This window comes from Abramis brama (assembly GCF_963993115.1).
Source record: "Abramis brama genome assembly, chromosome: 2".
Taxonomy (NCBI): domain Eukaryota; kingdom Metazoa; phylum Chordata; class Actinopteri; order Cypriniformes; family Leuciscidae; genus Abramis; species Abramis brama.
The window spans coordinates 19951984-19975278 of NC_139964.1; the positions used below are offsets into that span (position 1 = coordinate 19951984).

At 37.8% G+C, this 23295-nt stretch overlaps 1 protein-coding gene across 2 annotated transcripts in view; it reads right to left on the minus strand.

The window, feature by feature from the left end:
* The window catches only part of LOC311077825 (complement C3-like), a 59989-nt gene that overhangs the window by 10853 nt on the left and 25841 nt on the right, over positions 1-23295 (minus strand). For both annotated transcript variants that reach the window (XM_084106456.1, XM_084106455.1), the window contains exons 21-35: positions 20609-20669; positions 20350-20436; positions 19971-20174; positions 17414-17489; positions 14702-14861; positions 14276-14371; positions 13977-14133; positions 10199-10362; positions 8842-8994; positions 8590-8649; positions 8197-8284; positions 8059-8107; positions 7847-7934; positions 4919-5024; positions 4732-4821 (exon numbers count right to left, since the gene is read on the minus strand). In XM_084106456.1, the coding sequence (XP_083962582.1) occupies positions 4732-4821; positions 4919-5024; positions 7847-7934; positions 8059-8107; positions 8197-8284; positions 8590-8649; positions 8842-8994; positions 10199-10362; positions 13977-14133; positions 14276-14371; positions 14702-14861; positions 17414-17489; positions 19971-20174; positions 20350-20436; positions 20609-20669 (1639 nt within the window). The remainder of the gene's footprint in view (positions 1-4731; positions 4822-4918; positions 5025-7846; positions 7935-8058; positions 8108-8196; positions 8285-8589; positions 8650-8841; positions 8995-10198; positions 10363-13976; positions 14134-14275; positions 14372-14701; positions 14862-17413; positions 17490-19970; positions 20175-20349; positions 20437-20608; positions 20670-23295) is intronic.

Sequence of the window (23295 nt, forward strand, 5' to 3'; positions counted from 1 at the left end):
CTACAGAAATTGTTATTGAGATGTTTAATTGAAAATGTTTGGTTTGACGTTACTGTTATGGAGATCAGTGTTTGCTTTAGTTGGGATGCTGACCCTTGACTTTATGAAGTTTCATGTAACAAAGTTCGGGAGGAGCACATTCAGGTAATCAACCAATCAGCACAAGAGGAAGCTGGTATAAATAAAGCCTTTCCTCACCTTCAGTCTCACGACAAGTTTCTCAGCATCCCTCCACCACCCCATCACCTCACACTAGGCTGGGTCTACCCCAGTATAAGGGGGGAGTACTCTGGGTTCGGGCGAAATTCCGAGCTCGGAGCCCTCCCCTGGACAGCAAGCCAAATACGCATAAATACTACATCAGATTCCATGAACGTGTGAACTAATATTAGATTTTGTCTGGCTGCTTGAACTGTGTTTTTGCAAGCTACATCTGTAGACAAACACAAATGGATTGTGAATGTGGTTTGTTATATTGATGATGATGACAAAATCATTATATAGCCTGTTTATTCACTGATCTTATTCAGAGTTTAATCTAGGGGTGCACCGATCCGATATTAGGATCGGATATCGGCCGCGATACTGATAAAATAGCTGGATCGGGGATCGGAAAAAATAACAGATCCACGGGCCGATCCAGGTTTTTTTTTTTTTTTGTCGTCGCAGCAGAACCTACGTCATTCAGCTTCACGTGTGTCGCATGCTAGAAGCAACATGGAGCGAGCCAGAGGCCGTTTCTCAATACCAAGTACGCAAACTTCGGACTTGCGTCCGTCCTTGGTAGTTCGGACTTGCCAAGTTCGACTTTGGAGAACGAACTCCCGAGGACGAGAGGATGCGAGTCCGGTTATTCTGCAAATGGAACAGCAGCGCTCTTGATCGCGTCACTCAGCTCGCTCTGGCTACTCCGGTCATCTCTTTATGTATATTTTAGCCAACAATAAAACGAAGTATGTTATAAAACACCACTCTGCCTCTTTTCATTTAAAAAAAAAAAATTAAACATATTAATGGCCACATAAATGTGGTTCAGGCAAACGCGTACATTGATTATCTTTACTGCATATATTTATAACAACACGAAATATAAAACACAACCCTGCTTCTTTTTGTTTTCATTTTTAAAAATATGAAACATAATGATAATTAAAACTGACATTTAAATTTGCCATTGCTAATTAGGTGAGCATTCACAGGTCATGTTTGTGATGGTGGTGTGACACTGCACTACATTACAATGTTTGGTTATTATTATTTGTATGTGTGATCAAGTTGTTGTTCGACCAACTTTTTATTTTTTTATTCTCAGGTTCAGCTGCTATGTTGCATTTTAAATTCCTGTTTGCAGGACTTTGCACTTTATATTTTTACATGTTTACAATTTTTGGAAACTGTCAGATTACTATTGTATGTTTGACCAATACACTGTTTTTTTGTTTCCACTGCTACATTTTTTTTTTTTTTACATTTATTTAAAGAAGTTTGATTATATTCTATTTTCGATTTGAATGCACAATTGTTTTTTAAATAAATAAGAATTCAACACATTACATACATCTGTTATTTTGTCTTAGTTATGTTTAGTTAGTAAAGTCTGGTGCCTTTAGTCTCTTCAAGGAAGGTATAAGGTGGAAGGTATACAGTTTATTATTAATTCAACTATAGTATCGGATCGGTATCGGGTATCGACAGATACACAAAGCCCAGGCATCGGTATCGGTATCGGGACTGAAAAAGTCGGATCGGTGCACCCCTAGTTTAATCCTGTATCAAAAGTGTTACATTACCACCTCTGTGAAGCTACAGCAATCAGTTACAATGACAATTTGTTTTAAACACATCATGCAAAAAAAAAAAAAAAAAAACAGCTACACATTGCTACATTGTATTGTTGAGATTAATATGCTGATTGTTGATCTAGGTCTGTATCTAAGTCAAGCAGGAGTTAAAAATGTTTTAATTCACTATATGATTTCAATATCCTTCAGAATTACTGATTACAGAAACATTGCTGGATCTCACTCTGTACTCATTCACAGATATAGGATCAATATATAAGAAATAGCCACAAATTCAAAGCTTATACACAGGATGAGATCAGAGAATTCTTGCCACAACAAATGTACTTTATAAACTCACAATTACAACAGCCAGAGATAAACTAATGTTATAAAGTCAAGGGTCAAGAGCCCAACTAAATCAAACACTGATCACATGGTGATCACACACATGGTGACAACAACATTTATTATTTTCAATAAAACATCAACAACTAAATATCTGTTAATTCTCAACAAGAACTTTTGTACATGTATGAAAGAAATAATGTTACACTGGTTTGTAAACTGTTTTCACACTCAGTGTGGCTGAAAGTCAGTTGTAGTTCTTGTGTTTCTCTTTTTTCTGTTCTTGTTTCTCTGTCCTTCAGTGATTCTGCTTATCAGTTGTTCATCAGTGTCTGAATTCACTCTGTCAAGTGGACTGTATTGTAGGGAATAGTGGATGAGGGCATAGGGTGTGATTTGGAACACAGAAAAGAGGCTTCTGAGTGTCGACTTTGAGTGCTGTTAATTCATAGTATTCCTGTAGGCCAGTGTTTCCCAAACCTGCTCCTGAAGGACCCCCAACACTGCAGGTTTTCTTTGTCTCCCTAATCAAACACACCTGATTCAACTCATCAGCTCATTAGAAGAAACTCTAGGACAGGGATGGTCAAATGCTGTCCTGGAGGGCCACTGTCCTGCAGAGTTTAGCTCCAACCCTGATAAACTCTCCTGTCTGTAGCTTTCTAGTAATCCTGAAGACATTGATTAGCTGGTTCAGCTGTGTTTGATTAGGGTCCCAGATAGATAGCAACCATCAAAATAATGTTAATGTGTCAATGTTAACTGTATTGAATCAACATCTCTTTTGTTCCAGCAATTAATGTTGACATTTTTTGGAAATTTCATCCATATATCAATGGTGATGGTGTTGAGTCAATGTTACAATGTGATGTTGGTTCAACATGCTTGCACTCTCAGAAAATGAAACACAACAATTATAATTGACTTAAAGCCACACAGCCTGAAATCAACTGAAAATAAAAGACAATAAATCTCTCAAGATCTCAGCAGAAGGTCTTTTTGACAATTAACAGAGGTTTAGATGTTGATGTTTTATTGAAAATATTTGGTCACCATTATGGTGATCAGTGTGTCCTTTAGTTGGACAGTTTGACTCTTGGCTTTTATGTGAGTGTGTGATCTTTGCAACAGTGTGTGCTGAAACATATCATTTATTGCAAAGAAAACCAGAAACAAAGATCATAATTCAGCATCGTAGTTCACTAATTTTACTCTGACCAAAAGTGGTAATTTGTTATTAAAAAGATAAATTCACAAATCATACTTTCTTGCCACAGATGAGACAATCTGAATTTTGATTTTTAAAATACATTAAAAGAAAAATATTTTTAGATACACATCCAGACATCAAGAATCAGCATATGAATCTCAACAATGGTGACATGCTTCATGCTGCAATGCATGTTGGGAGCCACCATAGTATAAAACTAGCATGCATTGGCATGAAGCATGTCACTATTGTTGAGATTCGTATGCTGATTCTTGATGTCTGTGCCTACTATGCTTGTCCATGTTGCGCTCGGAGCGCGCGCACAGCATCCTGTCAGTAGAATTCAGTTCTATTTCGCGACTTATTGCGCTTTTAATATTTCTTTTCAATATAAAGCACATCCTGCTCTTTTCTTTCTCATTCATTCATTCATTCATCCATTCATTCATTCATTCTCATTCGTTTTGTTATTAATAACTTTAAACAGAATCGTCAACTGAAATCTGTGTAGATTATCAACAATACGACACATTTATAGGACATAAAGGGTCTCTGCAGCAAAAGTGAAAGTACCAGCGGCCAGCGGGTGAAATGTTTCGAAATGTCTCTTTGCACAGCAAAGCACCCGTATAAATAAAAGGATAAAGTTTATACAGCACTGAACACCCACGTCTAAACATTTTTTTATCGTTTGTTGGTAAAGGGTGAGAGACCTTGCGAGCCACATGATTTTTGTCTAAGAGCCAGGTGTGGCTCGCAAGCCATAGGTTCCCAACCACTGGTGTACACGAACACGAACTGCAGTGAGACTGGGCTGGTCTGACAGGCTGGGGGGCGTGGCATCACGATGGTGGCTCTCCATCGTGATGTCGGGGCACAACCCTATGACCAAACATTTTAAAACATTTTATTTGCAGTTGATTTCAGGCTGTGTGGCTTTAAGTCAGTTGTAATTGTGTTTCATTTTCTGAGAGTGCAAGCATGATGCTGAACCAACATCACATTGTAACATTGACTCAACACCATCACCATTGATTTATGGATGAAATTTCCAAAAAATGTCAACATTAATTGCTTGAGCAAAAGAGATGTTGATTCAATACAGCTAACACTGACACATTAACATTAGCAGACAGAGGGAGAGACAGAGACAGAGAGAGAGAGAGAGAGAGAGAGAGAGAGAGAGAGACAGACAGAGAGAGAGACAGACAGACAGACAGACAGACAGACAGACAGACAGACAGACAGACAGACAGAGAGAGAGAGAATGAGAATGAGAGAGAGAGAGACAGAGAGAGAGAGAGAGAGAGAGAAAGAGAGAGAGAGAGAGAGAAAATAAATGAAATAAACATTTATCTGTTTAACTGCTGCATTGATTCTGGATGCCAGTACCTTCTGCACACCAGCAATGATCTCCACGACACAGGCTGTATATAGCGCCATCCTTCCTCTCAGGGTGGTAGAACTTTGTACAGCGAGCATCTAGAAAAAAAAAAAAAAAAAAAAACCTATAAAAGATGACTGCCGCATTATTCTCTCAAATAGTTCTGGATAAAGTGTGTATGTACCAGCAGCTCACCTGGTGAGCGATATTCATACACAGTGACTGCAGCAGGTTGAAGCTGTCCCACATTACGCATTTTGTGCATTCTGAAGGAAACTGTTTTTTTATTTTTATGATAAACCTAATGAGACAGAAATCAAAGCACATTTATGACAGTCACAAAACTTAACATTACTATTAATATTACTTAACATTACTATTAATATTAAGGCAAGACACCACAGGTGAATAAGGTATTTTTTAACTAATAGACAATCACCATACTTTTCCAGTTCATCAAGACATTACATTTTGTATTACAAGTTTTCTGAAATGCAGATGATGAAATACGCAGATGAGGCATTATCTAATTAAAAATGAACTAATTTGCATTCATTTCCAGGACTGAAATCAGAGCATTGGATAAAGCCAGGTTACAAATTCTTGGTGTGTGTAAGTGCTGCTGAAGTTGAGATTTCTGAAAAAGAAAAAGAAAACCTCACAAGAAATGTATTGCGATTTAAATCTACAACCTCAAATAAACACTAAAATGTGCATTTCAGATGTTTTCTTTCCACTAGTCTGAAATAAAGTCAACTTATAGAAGCAAAATCTCAAAATTGACCAGTGCAGGAGAAACAAACAAACAATGGTTTTATGTGTTTTTTATAACAATGCATGGATTTAAAAAGTTTTTGTCATTTATTTGATTAAACAGATTTTGCCAGACATTGGTTAGAAAGATCGTCCTTTTCTACCATGTCTGCCATATTATGTATAAAAAAATTAATTGGATGAATGAAAAAAAAAGTTCAGTGTATTAAAGGCATAATGACATGAGAAACCTAATTTTCTAATCTAATGCTCTTTTGACATACAAGATGTCATTGTACCATAACAAATTGTGTATGCTTAAAAACTCAAAACTTCCTTGTTAGTCCATAAACAGCTTTTATAGAAACCAAGCTGCAAAAACGACCCATTTTCACTTCCTTTTCTTTGACATCATAGAGATTGACATGGACTGCCTGCACACACAGATCTACTTCTTCATCATGAGCTCTTTGTCTCTGATCACTGACAGATGAAGTGACAAGCAGGAGAAAAATGAATCAATGAACTAAAAATAACATTAGCTTCAAAAGAATCCAAATACTAGTAAAAGTTTATTTCCAACTATTTGAATGTCTCAATAGAGCATTATCTGTTTGTTCGGTACATTTCACTGTGGATTCAGATGATCTCTGTTGGTCTGTTGTGACTTTCAGAAGAAGTCATTGGAGTTTAGTGTCAATAAAAGCTCTTTTTGCTTTTCAGTTATGACACTTACATTATATTTACAGTTCACTTCTACACAGCAAAATCCCCAGAGTTAAATTAAGGGTATGTTTACCCAAAAATGGTATGCTTAAATCTGAGAAGTTTTTCCTTTGAGTTTTCCACATACAGACGACACCATTGTCAAAACGATCCCCAATCACACAGATCCCCCAAAATGACTAAAATGCTGTATTCTGCTGACAAGGCCATTAGATGGCGATGAAACACTATAGATCAGTGGTTCCCAAACCTGCTCCTGAAGGACCCCCAACACTGCACATTTTCTTTGTCTCCCTAATCAAACACACCTGATTCAACTCATCAGCTCATTATCACATGGGTTAATGAGCTGATGAGTTGAATCAGGTGTGTTTGATTAGGGAGACAAAGAAAACGTGCAGTGTTGGGGGTCCTTCAGGAGCAGGTTTGGGAACCACTGCTATAGATTGAACATGTAATATGTATGTGCATGCAGTCATCATTTTCAGAGATTTGCATTTGTGTTGTTTACACGGAGACTGTTTTCAAAAACTTTCACTTTGAAACCAGTTTTCAAAAGTTTGTGTTGTCAGGCACCCACAATGCTGTTGTCGTGTAAATGAACGGCCAAAACGCATAAAACATTTTACGTTTTTAGCTGAAAATGGTGTTGTGTAAACAGCCCTTAACTCTGCTCAGAGTACATATGGTCCCACTCTAAAGAGTGTTAAAGTAACTCTGAATCAGAGTTGAAGCTAATAAAATAATTAAATGATTAATTAAGTGATGATTGAATGTTAGTGATGAACACCTGAAGATAACAAGCAGAAATATAGTTGCAAGCAGCGATAAGGGGCCAAGCCCCTGAAGCAGCAGCAAAAGCATTGCAGAGCAGGAAGAGCAAAAACAGCAGAAATTGAACATGCATAAAACAGCTGGTTCAGAAGTACAGGTAAAAATGAACTTAAAATGAACAGAAGTTCAGATGAGAATGAATAAAACATACTTATTTCTAATCCAAGAGAAAGAAAGATTAGTATAATACTTGAATAGAAAAGATAACAAAGAAATCACAGATTTAATGTCTTCTTTTCTCTCTTTAGTTGATTTCATCTAAGGCTGTGGCTGAAGTCAGTTGTAGTTCTTGTGTTTCTCTTTTATTCTGTTCTTGTTGTTTCTCTTTCCTTCAGTGATTCTGCTTGTTAACAGCAGGTTTTCTTCATTAATGCTCACTCATCACTTAATCAATCACTTAATTATCTCTTTAACTTTAACTCTGACTTAAGTGTTACTTAAACACTCTTTAGAGTGGAACCATATCTGAGCAGAGTTAATTTAGCTCTGGGGATTTTGCTGTGTATATAATATTCCTCATGACGAAGTTTTTCTAGCTTATTTGCAGTTCACTTAAAGGTATAGCGGAGGATTTTTTACTTCCGGGTGGATCACCTATACTATTGGTCCTCCTAATTGTCAATCATTCTGGTGAATCAATCAAACTATTCAAAAAGTGGAGAGGGCGGGTCTTATCTAAAATTCGGAAAGATCCTCCACTATACCTTTAAATAGTCCTTCAGTGTGATTTTTTTTTTTTTTTTTTTTTGTATAGTTCAAATATCTGCAATGTATGTTTCTTAATATGTAAATTTCATATCCTCACAGCACCTCTGTTGGACCTCCTTCATGCTTTTGAAATCCTGTCAGTAAACCGACATCCAGAACAGTCCTGGCATCTGTTGTTTGGTTTTTGTATCTGTGGAGATAAATAAATCTATATAATATATTATTTACAGGTTTATGAACTCAGTCCCTGTTTGTGCATTAAAACAAGAAGAAACTTAAACTTGAAGAAGAAACTTGGTCATATTTTCACTCACAGGATTTCCACAGTAAGCTTGTAGCTTTCAATGGCTCCAAGGAAATGCACTGCATGGAAAGATAATTCAAATACTGATATTACACACTGCGAGTTTCAGCTTTACAGCTATGAGCAATGAAACAACTTTTGATCTTACCGCCATGCTCGTGTTCCATTTTAACACTCAAATCAAAGAGTTTACAGTCAGATTTCTCAACAGGTTTGGCATAATACACTGTGAACACCTGAAAAAGGCCCAAAACACTTTCATATACATTATGTCTTTGTTTTACATTTATAATATTAATAATGTTTATTTCCCAAACAGTAGAATAGACAGACAGACAGATAGATGATAGATAGATAGATAGCAAATTAAATGAAATGATGAACTTGATGTTTAGTTTAGTGCATGGTATCTTTACAGTAACATACCGTAGATTAGAGTAAATAACTGTACAATTAACAGTAGTTTTAATTAAAGTTTTACAGTTTGGAAAACTGGAAAATATGTAGTTTTTTTTTTTACAGTGTAAACACTCAAACTCACTGTGAGAGTTGCTGTTCCAGTTCCTGTTGCAGTCACATTCAAGTATTTATTTAGCCAGATCTGTTGAATGAACACGCGCAGATAATTGTGTTATCAGAACAATCAAATAAATGATGTACCAGTTGATGTGATCCATTGAAGTTGTGTTCATGTCATGAATGGCAAAGCTTCCATAATTCCTCATTCACTGCAGTCTTTAACTTATTTTGTCATCCGGAAAAGGAAACAAAACCCATCAGCAATGCGTTTTACCTGGTCTGTCCATGCAATATGTACACTCTGTCTTTTAAAAATCCATCTGGTAGGTCTGCTTATTCCTTCCACTGTGAGCTCCACATCCAAGCTTTGTAGGTTCTTCATCTCTGTATGATATTCAGCCACGGCCTGGAACACCATGATGGTCGCCTAAAACAGGAGCATCCAAATATGACTTTTCTTCTACTGTTTCTACTTTAAGACAAAAGGAGAAATTCTGAAGAATGTTTGTGTCAGATATTTTCACATAAAAAAGAGACTTCACATGCATCCTTTTTAAAGGGGACCTATTATGCTCACTTACAGGTTCCTTGTTTGTATGAGGTCTACTATAATACATTTACTTCACTTAATGTTCAAAAATATTAGTTTCTTACAATATACATTGTTGCAGCGCACATTTCCACCCTCTGTTTTAGCTTTGGTTTCTTTAAAATCTGCCTTTCAAAAAGCTCAGTCTGTTCTGATTGGTCAGCTGGCACGAGTCTGTTCTGATTGGTCAGCTAGCACGAGTCTGTTCTGATTGGTCAGCTGGCACAAGTCTGTTCTGATTGGTCTGGTCTTAGAGCTTGTGCTGGAAATGTAATATCCCTTACCATAACCAGTGAGTATCAGCTCCAGAGGCTTCCTGAGATGCTGTAAACACGTACGCTAACTATGGCATCAGTGTTGCCATATCAGTTTGAGTCTGAGTCGGATAATGACAGTCAAGAAGAACAAGTTGATCGACCCGAAGCACCTCCGTAAGCACAACTTGTGAACCACTGTTTCTTAAGTTCATCTGCTTTAGGAAAGCCACAGTAAGGGGGTTTAGATTCAGGGTGGAAATAACAGTGTCTCTTGGACGTGGTGACAGCACACTGCTTACTAACTCAACCAGGCCTCACTCCTTTTTTTGCGTATGCATTGGGCGGGAATGTTAAGTTTTAGTAAACTTTAAGCTAAAGTTCAAGTATATATTTGGTCACCATTATGGTGATCAACATTTCATCTAGTTGGCCAGTTTGACTCTTGTCGTTTTATGGGAGTTTGTTGTCTTTGCAACTAATGATATGTTTTGGTAAACATTGTTTCAAAGGAAGCCAGCATCAAAGATGATCAGGTGAAGTAGTATTCAGCATCATAAAGTAGAATAATTCACTTATCTTATCCCCGGCCAAAAGTGGTTATTTATTATTAATAGACTATATTCACCAACAAAACTTTCTTGCAACAGATCAGATTTTTATCATTATAGGGTGGTTGTGTACACACAAAAAAATTATTTTGTGGTTTGCTATTGGTGGATCTGATGTGAGTGACAGGCTGCTTCGGGAGGAGGAACATGAATTTAAAAAAAATAATGATGTGATACCTGTGTGGTGCCGGATCCACCAAAATGTGACTGTTGTGAACGCAGCCAGCGCACTGCCTCTCCTGCTTTATTAAAGTCTTTGTCCTTCACAAGTGCCAGCACAGCATAGGCCGTCGCCTCCATTGAGTGATGATGCTGTCCAGCGACAGTCCAGGACCTACCGGCTGATTCAAACACAAAGCAGGAATAATAACAGGACTGTGTTCCTTTACTGTTATTGACACCAACCATCAGTGATCATTACGTCGCAAAACTTTGATAATTATTTCGTTATTTACATTTTGGGTTAGAATTGTTCCATCTTATTATTAAGCACCAGTGGCGGCTCATCAGGGGAGGGGAGGGAGGCACAGCCTACCCAAGATTTTGAGGAAAATGGAAGAACCATTTAATGTTAATACAATTCCTAGTTATTCATTTCACAAACTGTTAGAACTTACCAGGCTTTTTTACAGTAAAATACTGGCAACACTGTATATATATATATATATACACTGTTAGACCTTACCGGGTTTTTTTACAGTAAAATACTGGCAACACTGTTGCCAGTAATTTACTGTTAATTGTGCAGTTCTTTACTGTAAAAATGCACTAAAACTCTAGTTAACTAATTTCACTTGCAGAAACCGACTGCCTTAAATTGACCAACTGTCATTTAAATGTATTAACTAAAATGTATAATGCATTAATAACGTGAGCAAAGTATTACTGTGAACTTCTTTCATTTGAAACCACAACAAAACTTTTGTAAATAAAGAGATTTCCACTGGACCAGCAACTACACAGTCACCGCCTGTTAAATAAAGCAACATGCAGCATATCATCAATGTTTGTAGATCTTCTCCTGGACTGAAGCACAGGCTCTATTCTTCTGCACAACGGTGACCCAAATTTTTTTTTACAGTAAACTACTGGCAACAGTGTTGCCAGTATATACCTGTTTTTTAACTTACAGTTTATTACTGTTAAAATACATTTTGTGGGTGTGTCTTTTTATCTTACACTGTTAACCCTTTCAACCCCACAGGGAAATCCACACTACAAAGAGTAAAAGTAACATTGAGACAGTGTTGCAGTGAGATAATTAAGGGAATATGTAAGTGATTGTTGAGCATTAGTGATGAACACCTGCTGTTAGAACAGAAAATAGAGAAACACAAGACCTACAACTGACTTCCAGCCATTACACATTATTACACTTATTATTAACCAGTATGACTTTATTTCATACATCTACAGAAGTTGTTATTAAGATGTTTAATTGAAAATGTTTGTTTTGAAGTTACCGTTATAGAGATCAGTGCTTGCTTGAGTTGGGATGCTGATGCTACAACATTAGATTTTTTTTTGCTGCTTGAGCTGTGTTTTTGCAAGTCACACTTGTGCACACACACAGTTTATGAATGATTGCGGTTATAATGATTATGATGACAAAATCATCATATTGCCTGTTCATTCACTAAGGAATTCATCCTCAATCAAAAGTGTTACATTACCACCACTGTAAAACCACAACAATAAATTACAATGATTCATTTTTTTTAACACATCATGCATAACCAGAGAAACAGAGCTACACTGTCTTTTAGAAACACAGAGATATCACAATTTAGCACATGAATCTCAACAACGGTGGCAATATATATTTTTTTATTCATGCAGCAGTGCATTCTGGGAGTTTTATATTATCCTGGAACCCAGCATGCATTGCGGCATGAAACTTTTGATTGTCACCATTGTTGAGATTCATGTGCTGATTGTTGATGTCTGTGTGTGTCTGAGTCAAGCAGGAGTTTTTTTAATGCACTATATGATTACAATATTCTTCAGAAGACCTTATTACAGAAGTATTGATTTTATGTTGTAGATTTACAGTTATATGCTAAATGTGAAATACCCATAAATTCAAAGAATAAATACAGAAAAGATCAGAGAATCAGACATGTCCAGGATGACTGTGACATCATCACAAAAGCCATAAACACCTGATCATCTTCCTCTTGGCTCTTTCTTGCCATAACAAATGTGTTTTATAAACTCACTGTTACAGCAGCCAGAGAGAGATGAATGGTAAGAAGTCAAGGGACAAGAGACCAACTAAAGCAAATACTGATCTCCATCATGGTGACAACAAACTTTATTATTAACTATATCTCGGTTAATTCTCAACAAGAACTTTTGTACATGTATGAAAAAAATAATCGTAAACTGGTTTCACACTCAGTGTTGCTGGAAGTCAATTGTAGTTCTTGTGTTTCTCTTTTTTCTGTTCGTGTTTCTCTGTCCTTCAGTGATTCTGCTTATCAGGTGTTCATCAGTTTCTCAATTAACTCACTTCTTTTCATTCACTCTGTCAAGGGGACTATATTAGTGAACTAATGTTGGGAATAGTGAATGAGGGTATGGGGTGTATTTGTGAAACCAGCCTCTGAGCAATTTTGAGCACTGTTAATTCACAGTATATTCCTGTAGGCTAGTTTTGTTTTCTACGGTATATTACTGTTTTAATGGAAAATGGTATAATATTGTCAGAATTTGGCCTTTTTTTACAGCAAGGGTTAACAGTGTATATATATATATATATATATATTCAGAAACATTGGTGGATCTCATGCTGTAGATTCACAGACATATGATTAATAAATATTAAATATCAATAAAATGTTAAACTGGTTTGTAAACTGGTTTCACACTCACTCGGTGGCTGGAAGTCAGTTGTAGTTCTTGTGTTTCTCTTTTTTCTGTTCTTGTTTCTCTGTCCTTCAGTGATTCTGCTTATCAGGTGTTCATCAGTTTCTCAATTAACTCACTTCTTTTCATTCACTCTGTCAAGGGGACTATATTAGTGAACTAATGTAGGGAATAGTGAATGGGGGTATAGGGTGTGATTGTGAAAACAGCCTCTGAGTGTCGATTTTGAGCACTGTTAATTCACAGTATATTCCTGTAGGCTACTTTCTCGAAAACGACAAATATTACCCAGAATGCACTGTTTTCTACAGTATATTACCCAGAATGCACTGTTTTCTACAGTATATTACTGTTTTATTGGAAAATGGTATGAAACTGTCAGAATGTGTGCCTTTTTTACAGCAAGGGTTAACAGTGCATCTCAGAATGTGCATTCCATGTTTGTAATTTCACCGCTGTTACATATAATATAATATAAAATAAAATATTACTGAATATTACATAAAATAAAATATTACTGAAGTCCATCACTGCTCTTTCCTGTGAAAGTGACTAATCTGCTGATGTAATTGCAATCATTCAGAAAACCGTGCTAAAGCGAGTCTTGAGGGTGAGAAAGGGAGGGGGAAGCGAATCCATAGCCAGAAACTATTGCTTTGAGTATTTGAGGAGGCGAACCTCCCTTCATATATGAACCAATCATCGTAGAGATGTAATTTACTTGAAATTAGTTTTAACTGCTTCTGTTGGTAATCTAGCAAGTGAATTAATTATGGAGGGTAGAGATATTGAACATGTAATCACCATTAAATTTACCAAGCTGCCATTCAAGCTGCAGCTCCAAATTTAAAACGAAGGAAGACACCAGCTGGACATCATAGGACAGTACACCAAACTGAGCATCAATCATCTTCACTAAATATGACTGAACGTGCTCTTTTAATATAGACATTTAAATAGACAGCAGGATGGTTATTTTTCTTCAAATGATAGGTGAGTGAAATTATATTTAAATTGTCTTGCTATATGTGTGTCTAAAAGTGAAAAAAAACACAACAACAACAACTTTAAGTAAGCAAATACAAACCTTCTAACTGGGTGGAATGTTTCATCAAGATCTCTTTATTGAGTTTTTCAGCATTGGCCATGGCGTAGGACGTCATCGCAACAGCGCAAGGATTGGTCAGTTGTGGAAGTCGACCTTCTAAGAAAGCAACAGCCCTCCTGATACTTTCATCCAGACTCTATAAAAGAGTGTGTAAGAGGTTAGACTTAGATAAAATCTCAAGACCCTGCATTCTCTTTCATTCTGTTGCATATAGATGTTTCTGAAAACAAATGCATGAATATTAATTTGGTCGTGCTGATGTTGCTGACTGTACTTACATCAACTGATCTAGCACAGATCTCTCTGCCCTCTTGCATGGCAATCACAACAAAGGCTGTCAGAGAGGCATCAGCATCTTTACCTTGTACATCACCCTGGAATAAAGCACACATAAACAGACTTTATCACAAAAACATTCTAATAGCCGAGTTTTGGTTTGGCTGGTCAGCATAGCCCCATTAGAAGAGGCTCTGTCTGGCAAAGTTATAATATAATAGCACACTTTGTGCTTCAATGAACACTTTCAGCTCCATGAAGATCCTACAATAGAATTGGGCCTATACCTTGGCACATAATGTTTTTTCTTTGTACTGTAGTTTACTGTAATCATTTCATGCACAACTATTGGTATACCATCATTGCCTCCAACCAGGTGAACTCAAATACAGTCAGTCATGACAATCATAAGATAACATTCAACTTACCACCATCTTTCCGTAAACTACAGGTGAATCCTCTTTAAAGGAGCCGTCTGCCAGCTGTTTGTGGAGGACCAGCCACTTGAGGGCGCTGCAGAGCACATGGCCCTCCATAGCAATTAAGTTACTGGCCATGATGAAGACTTTAGCCACATATGCAGTCAGCCTTTAACAGTCAAGCAGAATAATAAGGATACTAACAATTAAGCTCATGAAAAGTCTTAAATATCTTAAATGGCATAAGAAAAGTCTAAGTTATTTCAAGAGGCTTTCAATTTTAGGACTGAAAAACAGTAGTTGTGATAGTGCTTAATGTGATTGTTAAAGTCACCAGAAAATCAAAATGGACAATTTATTTTTTTATTTTTTATGGAACATTGCAGTATTTAATATAAATGATTTATCTGTCCACATCATCATAAAAAAAAAGAAAAGAAATGAACATTCAGTATATACAGTAGATTTAATGAGTATCTGCACAGTAATCTGTTTTTTTTTTTTGTCTTTCTATAAACACATTATTATGGTATTGGAAAAATAGGTGGTGGGTGGGTTGGTGTTCAACAGAAGACACCGGTGAGATACAGAGTGTTCAACAGAAGACACCGGTGGTGAGATACGCTCAGGGAACCAGATACTTGACACTAGGGCTGAATCCGAAAATCGCTCCCTAAGCCCTCAATCACTATTCCCTATGTTAATCCACTACAGTTCACTTGAAGGAGTGAGTGAATGAAAACGAGTGAGTGAATTCGGACAGCCGTTGAGCATATATCTGTACACTCATTATTGTGGTGCATTGTGGGATTGAATGAGTGCACACGACAATGTCCACTATGGTTTCGGACACCACTACAAATGAATGTCCCCTCAAATAGTGTTCTATTTAAGGGTATAAGGGGCGATTTCGGATACAGCTTAGGTGAAATAACTTGCAGGAGAACGGGAGGACACAGGCAGAAGCAGGACACATGATGATCAGGTGAACACAATCAAGCAAACGAGGAATAAACAAGTGCTGCGTCTCAATTCGCCTACTTATACTACGCCCTGAAAGTATGTACTTTTTGTGAAGAAAAAAAGTACATACTTTTGAGTGTGTAGAAGAATAGTAGATAAGCTTTAGGACATACTATCATGTCATATGGTTGCTCTCTGATGCATCCGGTCACAGTAAACTGACCTGTCAATCATCTTGTCAAAGATAAATCCTCCACATTTCATTTAATTTCATTTCCTACCGTATTGGAGAGAAATGCAGAAGCACGTTGATCTGCAGTCGTGGGTCTTTCTTGCGGAGACTCTTCTCATATTCATGCATAACAATGATTTAAAAGTTAATGGCCAAACGGATCTTTATAAAAGTTGACCTTGTTATTGCAGATGAAATATAACATGGATAACATTAAATAAATATGTTTTTATCAGGTTCAACTTTGATTAGTCACTCAAACCTTTATCTAAACCTCTCATTGTCAGTCGCGCATATCCGCCATGTTTTGTAGTTTTTTAACACTTTTTACTCGTGTTTGTAGTTCCTGCTCCAGAGCGCAGTGGGTTGTGGGTAATATTAGCTGTTTGACCAAGGGAGCGAGTCTACTTCATATGTAGGCCTACACTTCAGGCACCTATATGTCCCACAATGCAGTACGATTGTGATGCCACCACAAATCTCATCTAATCACCACCACAACAAACAACTCTATGATATATCAATTATATATATTTTTTTTTATTTAAAACAACCCACACACACCAATATACATTTGGATGCTGCATTAAACATTCTTAAAGGGAAAAAAATGTAAATAATAAATAAATCAACTCTTTAGCTGATTCCAAGTGATCAAGGGCTTAGCCTTAGAACATTCCAGTTCAGCCCTTTGCAGTTTCCGCCAGTAGTGGGCACTCATGCATCGTAAGCAATGACGTACATCCGAGTGAACAAGACGGAGGGAAGTTAGCGAGTGAAGGGCATGACATTTTTGGACTGGAACGCAGCCATGGTGAGCACAGATCCACACTTTGAAAATCCACCGGAAATAGTAGACCACCTGGGGACTTCTGGCATCCTCTTTTCAACATACTTTGGGACACACTTATTTTAATCTCACATCCTGCAGGGAAGGACTAAACAAGGGGGCGTAGTAACAGCAAACAAGGAGGCGGGACGAGAGGAGCACATGGCCAACACAAACAGAGTCATGTGCTGAGGCACAAGACAAGCAAAGAAACATGAAACAAAGACAAAACAGACATTGCTATCAGGGCAGGACACTGAAAGTTTTGTAGTTGAATGTGTGCACAGCCTGTTTGATTAAATCAGGGGTGCCCAATCCTGCTCCTGCCGATCGACTGTCCTGCACAGTTCATCTCCAACCCTAATCAAACACACCTGAAGCAACCAATTAAGGTCTTCAGAATCACTTGAAAATTAAAGGCAGGTGTGTTTGATTAGGGTTGGAGATGAACTGTGCAGGACAGTCGATCGGCAGGAGCAGGATTGGGCACCCCTGGATTAAGTAAAACACTTTTATTTTGAGATTGTATCTGATCTGGATGGACACATGGTATTAGTTTTTAAAAAGCCTTATATTTGACTTTAAAAACTTCAGATTCCATATTATTATTATTATTGTTATTATTATAAATAATAAAATATGTACCACTGGAAAAACTGGACATTTTATTTCACCAAAAACACAGAAATGAAATTACCATACGCTGCTCGGCCTGTCTGTCCAGGCGGCGTAGGATCCATCTGATTTACGGAAGCTCAGCTGGCGTTGATAACCTTAATAATGCAAAAAAAAATAAAAATTACAGAAAGAGTATTTGTCTTTGTTTATCATTTATATGTATTTATAAAATGTTGTGATGCTGAATCCAAGATTTTCTTAAGAGTTATCTTTCAGGTTTTTTTTATTTATTCAAATCATACACTGCGTCCGAAATCGAATACTTCCCTACTATATTGCATGCGGAAAACAGTACGCCAACAGAGTAGTATGTGCGGATGCATAGCATTGGAAAAACAGTAGGCAAAAAGTCCCCGCATGACCTACTACTACTAAGATTCTGGAGTTTGCATTCGATGGACACTATGGACACATGGGATTCGATTTACTATCCCATGAGGCCACGGGAGAGGATTTATGAATGACAGTGAAGCGACGCAGCTGTCAACATGGTCAATGTAGTATGTCCGAATGTAGCTCTCCCTAGGGGGGTCCGGGGGTATGCCCCCCCGTGAATTTTTTTTGAAAAATAAACCATTAAATGGCATTTTCTGGAGAGTTTTGTGCAAAGAAATGAAGAAATTGAGTCTTCCAAGATATGTGAAAAACTGCAAGTTTAAGAGCATATTAGGCTATTAGGACATTTAGTATTTACATTACTGTTAATCAGCAGCTGCAGTGGTGGAATGTAACGAAGTACAAATAGCCTACTTCGTTACTTTACTGAAGTAGGCTACATTTTTCACGTAGTTGTATCTTTACCTATCTGTAGGTTACTTTACTTAAGTAGAATCAATAGTGCATAGGCCTACTTTTGACTTTTACTTCGTTACATTTTGCAGCAATTATTATACTTTCTACTCCACTACATTTCTACAACGTTTCGTTACATTTTCTGATCAGTTTTTCCCCTGCCAAAACAGGGATTGAAAAAAATCTCCTATGGGTGGCGCTGCCAATAAAGCACCTAAAATCTGTCACAAAGAACCGGCAAAAGTAATGATTATGAATATGTAAAATATAGCAAGGAGACATTTTAATTGTTTATTAATAAACAAGTGTTTTCTGTGTCAGTGCCCTGCATAGATGAAGTTGACGATGCTGACTCGCGATCTTCGCAGTAGTGAACGCGCCAGAGAGAAATGCACATTTCATACGGATTACACAAGCAGCAGTCTGTTTTCTCTCGTTTTGAATTGTATTGTTTAAAATAAGACATTTCAAGCTTTCTATAGATATTTCTCAGTTCTGTCAGGCAAGTAGGCTACCTTATAGCCTACGCTGAGTTTCGGTTCATTTGTAAGACGAGCTCCAGTTCATGCGTCGGTGCCTATTGTCTGCTATATTTACTTCTTAATTATTAAATCCTAGCAATTGGTTGATGAAACATTGATTAAAATTAAGATATCATTAATACAAAACGAAATTCATTTTTGTTTGAGGTCTCTGTGAACCTGTTTGAGGTCTCTGTGAAACAGTCTTTTAGTGCCGCTTTCAGAGCGCTCAGTCCGCAACATTGTTTTTTCCTCATAAATGCGAACGTGAAAAATTAAATAAAATGAATATGTTCTGTTCTGTTCTGTGGAGAGCTGACCCTTCTTCATTCGGTGGGTAGTACTTTGGTTTGCAGTTTAATTCACAGAATTACAAAAAATATATTTTCCCACCTAAAAGTTAAAGATTTTTTGTGTCATGTCCATGGCATGTGTAGCCTGTTTCCCTCATATTAAATATAAAACGAATGTGTAGACTGATATTTCTTTATTAAGGGAGTATGGATATATAAACAGTTTCAATATATTGGTAGGCCTATTAAATGCATTTTCTGAGAATTTATATTTCAAGTTTTTACTGCAAATGTCACGTCCATAACGCTGGAATTGACATCACTTGATAACACATTGTATTACCTTGTTATGATATAGTGACCCATACAATGTGCCAAACATATTTTTCTTACCTTGTCATTCAAGGCCAGGACACTTTTTGTACAACCAACGTTGTGCTGAACTTGACAAAATTGATCTGCAGCGGCGGCCAGCAGCTTGTGAGTTTTTTTTTTTTTTTTTTCAAGGCAGTAGAAGGTTATGGAACTTTTGCGCGCTTCCACATCCCGCGCAACTACGGATCTCCCAGGAACATTCATTATATATTGCTGCGTACATTTATCCGTGTCGGAGTTCTGTAGCCTACCTAGATGCGCATGGCATGCGCGAGCGGTGCGCGATCATGGTCGACTGGACAACGAGATTAAGCAGCTGAACAAGAATAAGGCGGCCTCCTGTATTTTTGCTAGTCGATTTTATTTCATCTAGTGACATGATGGGTTTTATCTTCATTCAGGAGATTTTGGGTAACTGCACAACTGACAGATGACTTTGAGCGCCTACGCCCCTGCCCATATTTATACACTATATAGAACATACTCTTTTAACGGTCATGAAGTTCAAATATTTAAGTGTATTACCAACTCAAACAGTACGTGATTTCGGACAAAGCGATAGTCAGATTCTGTGTATCTGTTGTATCCTGCTGACCTGTGCTGATATGTTTAATGGCTTCATTACGCTGGTTCATGCCAACAGTCTCCCACTGATTGGTGATGTCCAGATAATGAGTGGCAATGACAGGTAGAGTCATGTAGATCATGTTTGTCTCTCCATCACCACGGGGCTGGACAATAAACCGTCCCATGACGTCTCCACTGATGGCCTGCTCGACTGTCTGAGAGATCTCTTCACCTGGAAGGAGGAAAGAGGAAATGCAGGCAGAAAATGTTCATTTTCTGTATTATTCAAGACATGAAGGAATATGTTGTAATCAGATGATTGTAGATCTATTAAACAAGCAAACAGCTTTGAAAAAGTGTTCAACCATTTTCATGAAAATTGATTTACTGTAACTTTTTTTCCTTACTAGTGACTGTGACGAGCCAGTAAGCAGGTGTGTCTTTAATCCGATCCCGTGGCATTTCAGGTCTTATGACTACATGTTGCTTTCCACCTGGGGTGAAACACATGGGACATGGGAAGTGTGAGGAGTCATTAGAACTGATCATAGGAGAGACATTTTGGATTGCTTTGGTGAGTATCGAGCCAGAAAAAAAGCAGATGATTGTGATCTCTTGATTAGAATGATAATGGTTATCATTTCTGTGGTTCTCAATAAAACTCACCGGTTTGAGCAGGACTGAGCTCCATATTAAATGTATTTAACTGAACTAGCACACCGTCAGACTAAAACAGAGAGAAAGAGAGAGTTAGCAGCCGATATAATGCAGGTTTCTCATGGTCTTCAACTTTTCCAGCATCTTGAAATGAGTTCAGTTATGAAATGGGTTATCAGTTATCATCATTATCATTATCTTGTGACCAAAACAAGTGAAATCCTCCAATTTCTATTGACCTGATATTTCTCACACACACACACACACGCACACGCACACGCACACGCACACACACACAGGTTATTTACAATCAATCTTGTCCAATGAACATTAAATATACATTTGGTAATTATGCAAAGTGTACATTTGGTAAACTATTATACTTCATGGGGAAACTGAACAAATCAAGGTAGAACAATTTGATGTAGCAAGAAATGACTTAAAGGTAGGATAGGCAGGAATTTTCTAAAAAAAAAAAAAAATCCAAATTTGTTTAAACTTTCTTTATATATTAATACATAATTAAAATGTAAGTACTCTGAAAAAGAGAGTATAAAAATCGAGTGTCTGTAGTCCTCTCAGGACTGCAATTAACACAGCTACTTATTCCATTCGCTCCCACCCCCTCCCTTCTGGGCTCCTTCCAAAGCCACGCCCCCAAAACACATGAACGCGCGAATCCGACGTCTGCAGCTGGAGGACGCGTTTGCCAGTGCCAAGCAGAGGAGAGGAGCGCAGTGCATGTAGTGACATCATGTCAGAATCACATGTAATAAAATACCTAACTTTATCATTATGAATATAAACAACTTTCATGGCTGTTGTTAGTACCAAGCGGCAACCTCCCCGTCTCTCTCTTGAAACCAACACGGAAGTGAGTTAAACTGCAATTCGTTGACTGGCCGCTTGAGGCTGTTGTCAGAAGTGAGTCAAATCTGTATCTCCCCCATGTTAAAATGCCAAATTTTACAGCAGAAAAAAACGTGTTTAAAGCCTGGTGTCTGTATGTGGATTTGGTCTATACAGCTAATTTTGCCCTTCATAACAACTGTGAGGGGGGTGAATTATTTTATAACTCGTCCGTTTAGTTGATTAATATTTAAATTTAAGGGTGTGGCCAAGCCACTTGAGTGACAGATGGATTGCCGCTGTCAGTGCTAGCCGTTTGTCTGCTGTTACTAGCCGTCACTTCACCTCAGCAATGTTAGCTGCTGAACTTGCCATCTCTGCAGTGTTTGTGCTTTTTTTCGGGATTATTATTTCATACAATTTAATACTTGGGTAACGTTACAAAGCCCACGTCTTTGGATTCCGTCGTTATCGTTCGAGAGAACAACCAGCGCTGTATTTCAGTTGTTTTCCTCTGTGAACATGCACTAATGGATGTCTGACAATTTCGTTGCTTTTTGGGGTTTTCAAATTTAAAACGTCAATAAATGCTCGTTCGTTCTGCTCCCATGGAACAGATGGATTATAATATGCTTATGTAAGTTACCGTCAGATGAAATCATGCAGGCGTCGGCGCTTTCTCCGTCCGTGCAATAAATGCACATGAATGAGCGCGGATTTTCTAGCGCATTTATTTGCACTTCAAAGGCAATATATCTATGGTTTAACGGTTAAACCATAACCCATTTGAGAGACGGCCAACATCAGAATTTAAAATGGACTGAATAAGCTCTCTACGAACTTGAGCGATGCCGCGCGGACAGACCACGAAAGAGTGACGGACATGTATGCACATAAATCACTGTCATACACAAACACTCTCGAAGTAATACACAGTCTCACTTGTAGCCATGTCTTTTAACTATTATAATATTTCGAAGGGCAAAAATAGGAACGTTTAATTGGCTTTACATCATCAGCTAACTCGATCACGTCGAGCTAGGTGATTTCAGATAGCCAGGCTCCTCAGCTCCACTCACGCCCCGCCTGTTTGTCTATTTTCTGTTATCCGGGAGTGACGCAAGGCCAAGATGGCGACGGCCGGCTCCGCCCACTTTAGGCTTCAAAAATGCTCTTCAGAAACCTACGGGTGACGTCACGGACACTACGTCCATATTTTTTTACAGTCTATGGTTAGTACTCACTATCAAGCTAGCATATCGATACGGGTAAAGTTTAAAATATATTGAGTTTGATTCGGTAACGAGCTAGTAACATAAGGCAAAGCTAAAAACAGGTTGCATTGATACACGTTTTACCATTACCATCAGTTACACTGTGATGAAGGTGAATTTCGTGTAAGATTCATAACATACGGTGTTTTGCATGTAAGCACTTCCACGATGAAAGCACTGTTGGCTCTGAAGAGGACAAACGTTACACTCCGGTGACAAGTAGCCTACCTTTCTACCTTACTAGTTCCTTTTTTTTTTTGCCTTGTTTGCCTTCGCTGACTTTTTATGCAGGTACTGGGAATTGTGACTGCTCTTTCTCTACCATTATAGTGATTCTTCCTTGCAATCTGTGTCTCTCTCCGTGCCTCTTTCCCTCTTCAAGTCAAACGGGTGCACTGCGCGCGCATGCAGGGGTGGTTGCCATGGTAGCGAGGGAGAGTGACAGTCGACCCGGCCAATCATTTCATTCGTCCCGAATGGAAATAAGTAGCTGTGTTTATTGCAGATTAAAAGGTCTAGAGTCACTCGATTTGTATACTGTCTTTTTCAGAGTACTTACATTTTAATTATGTA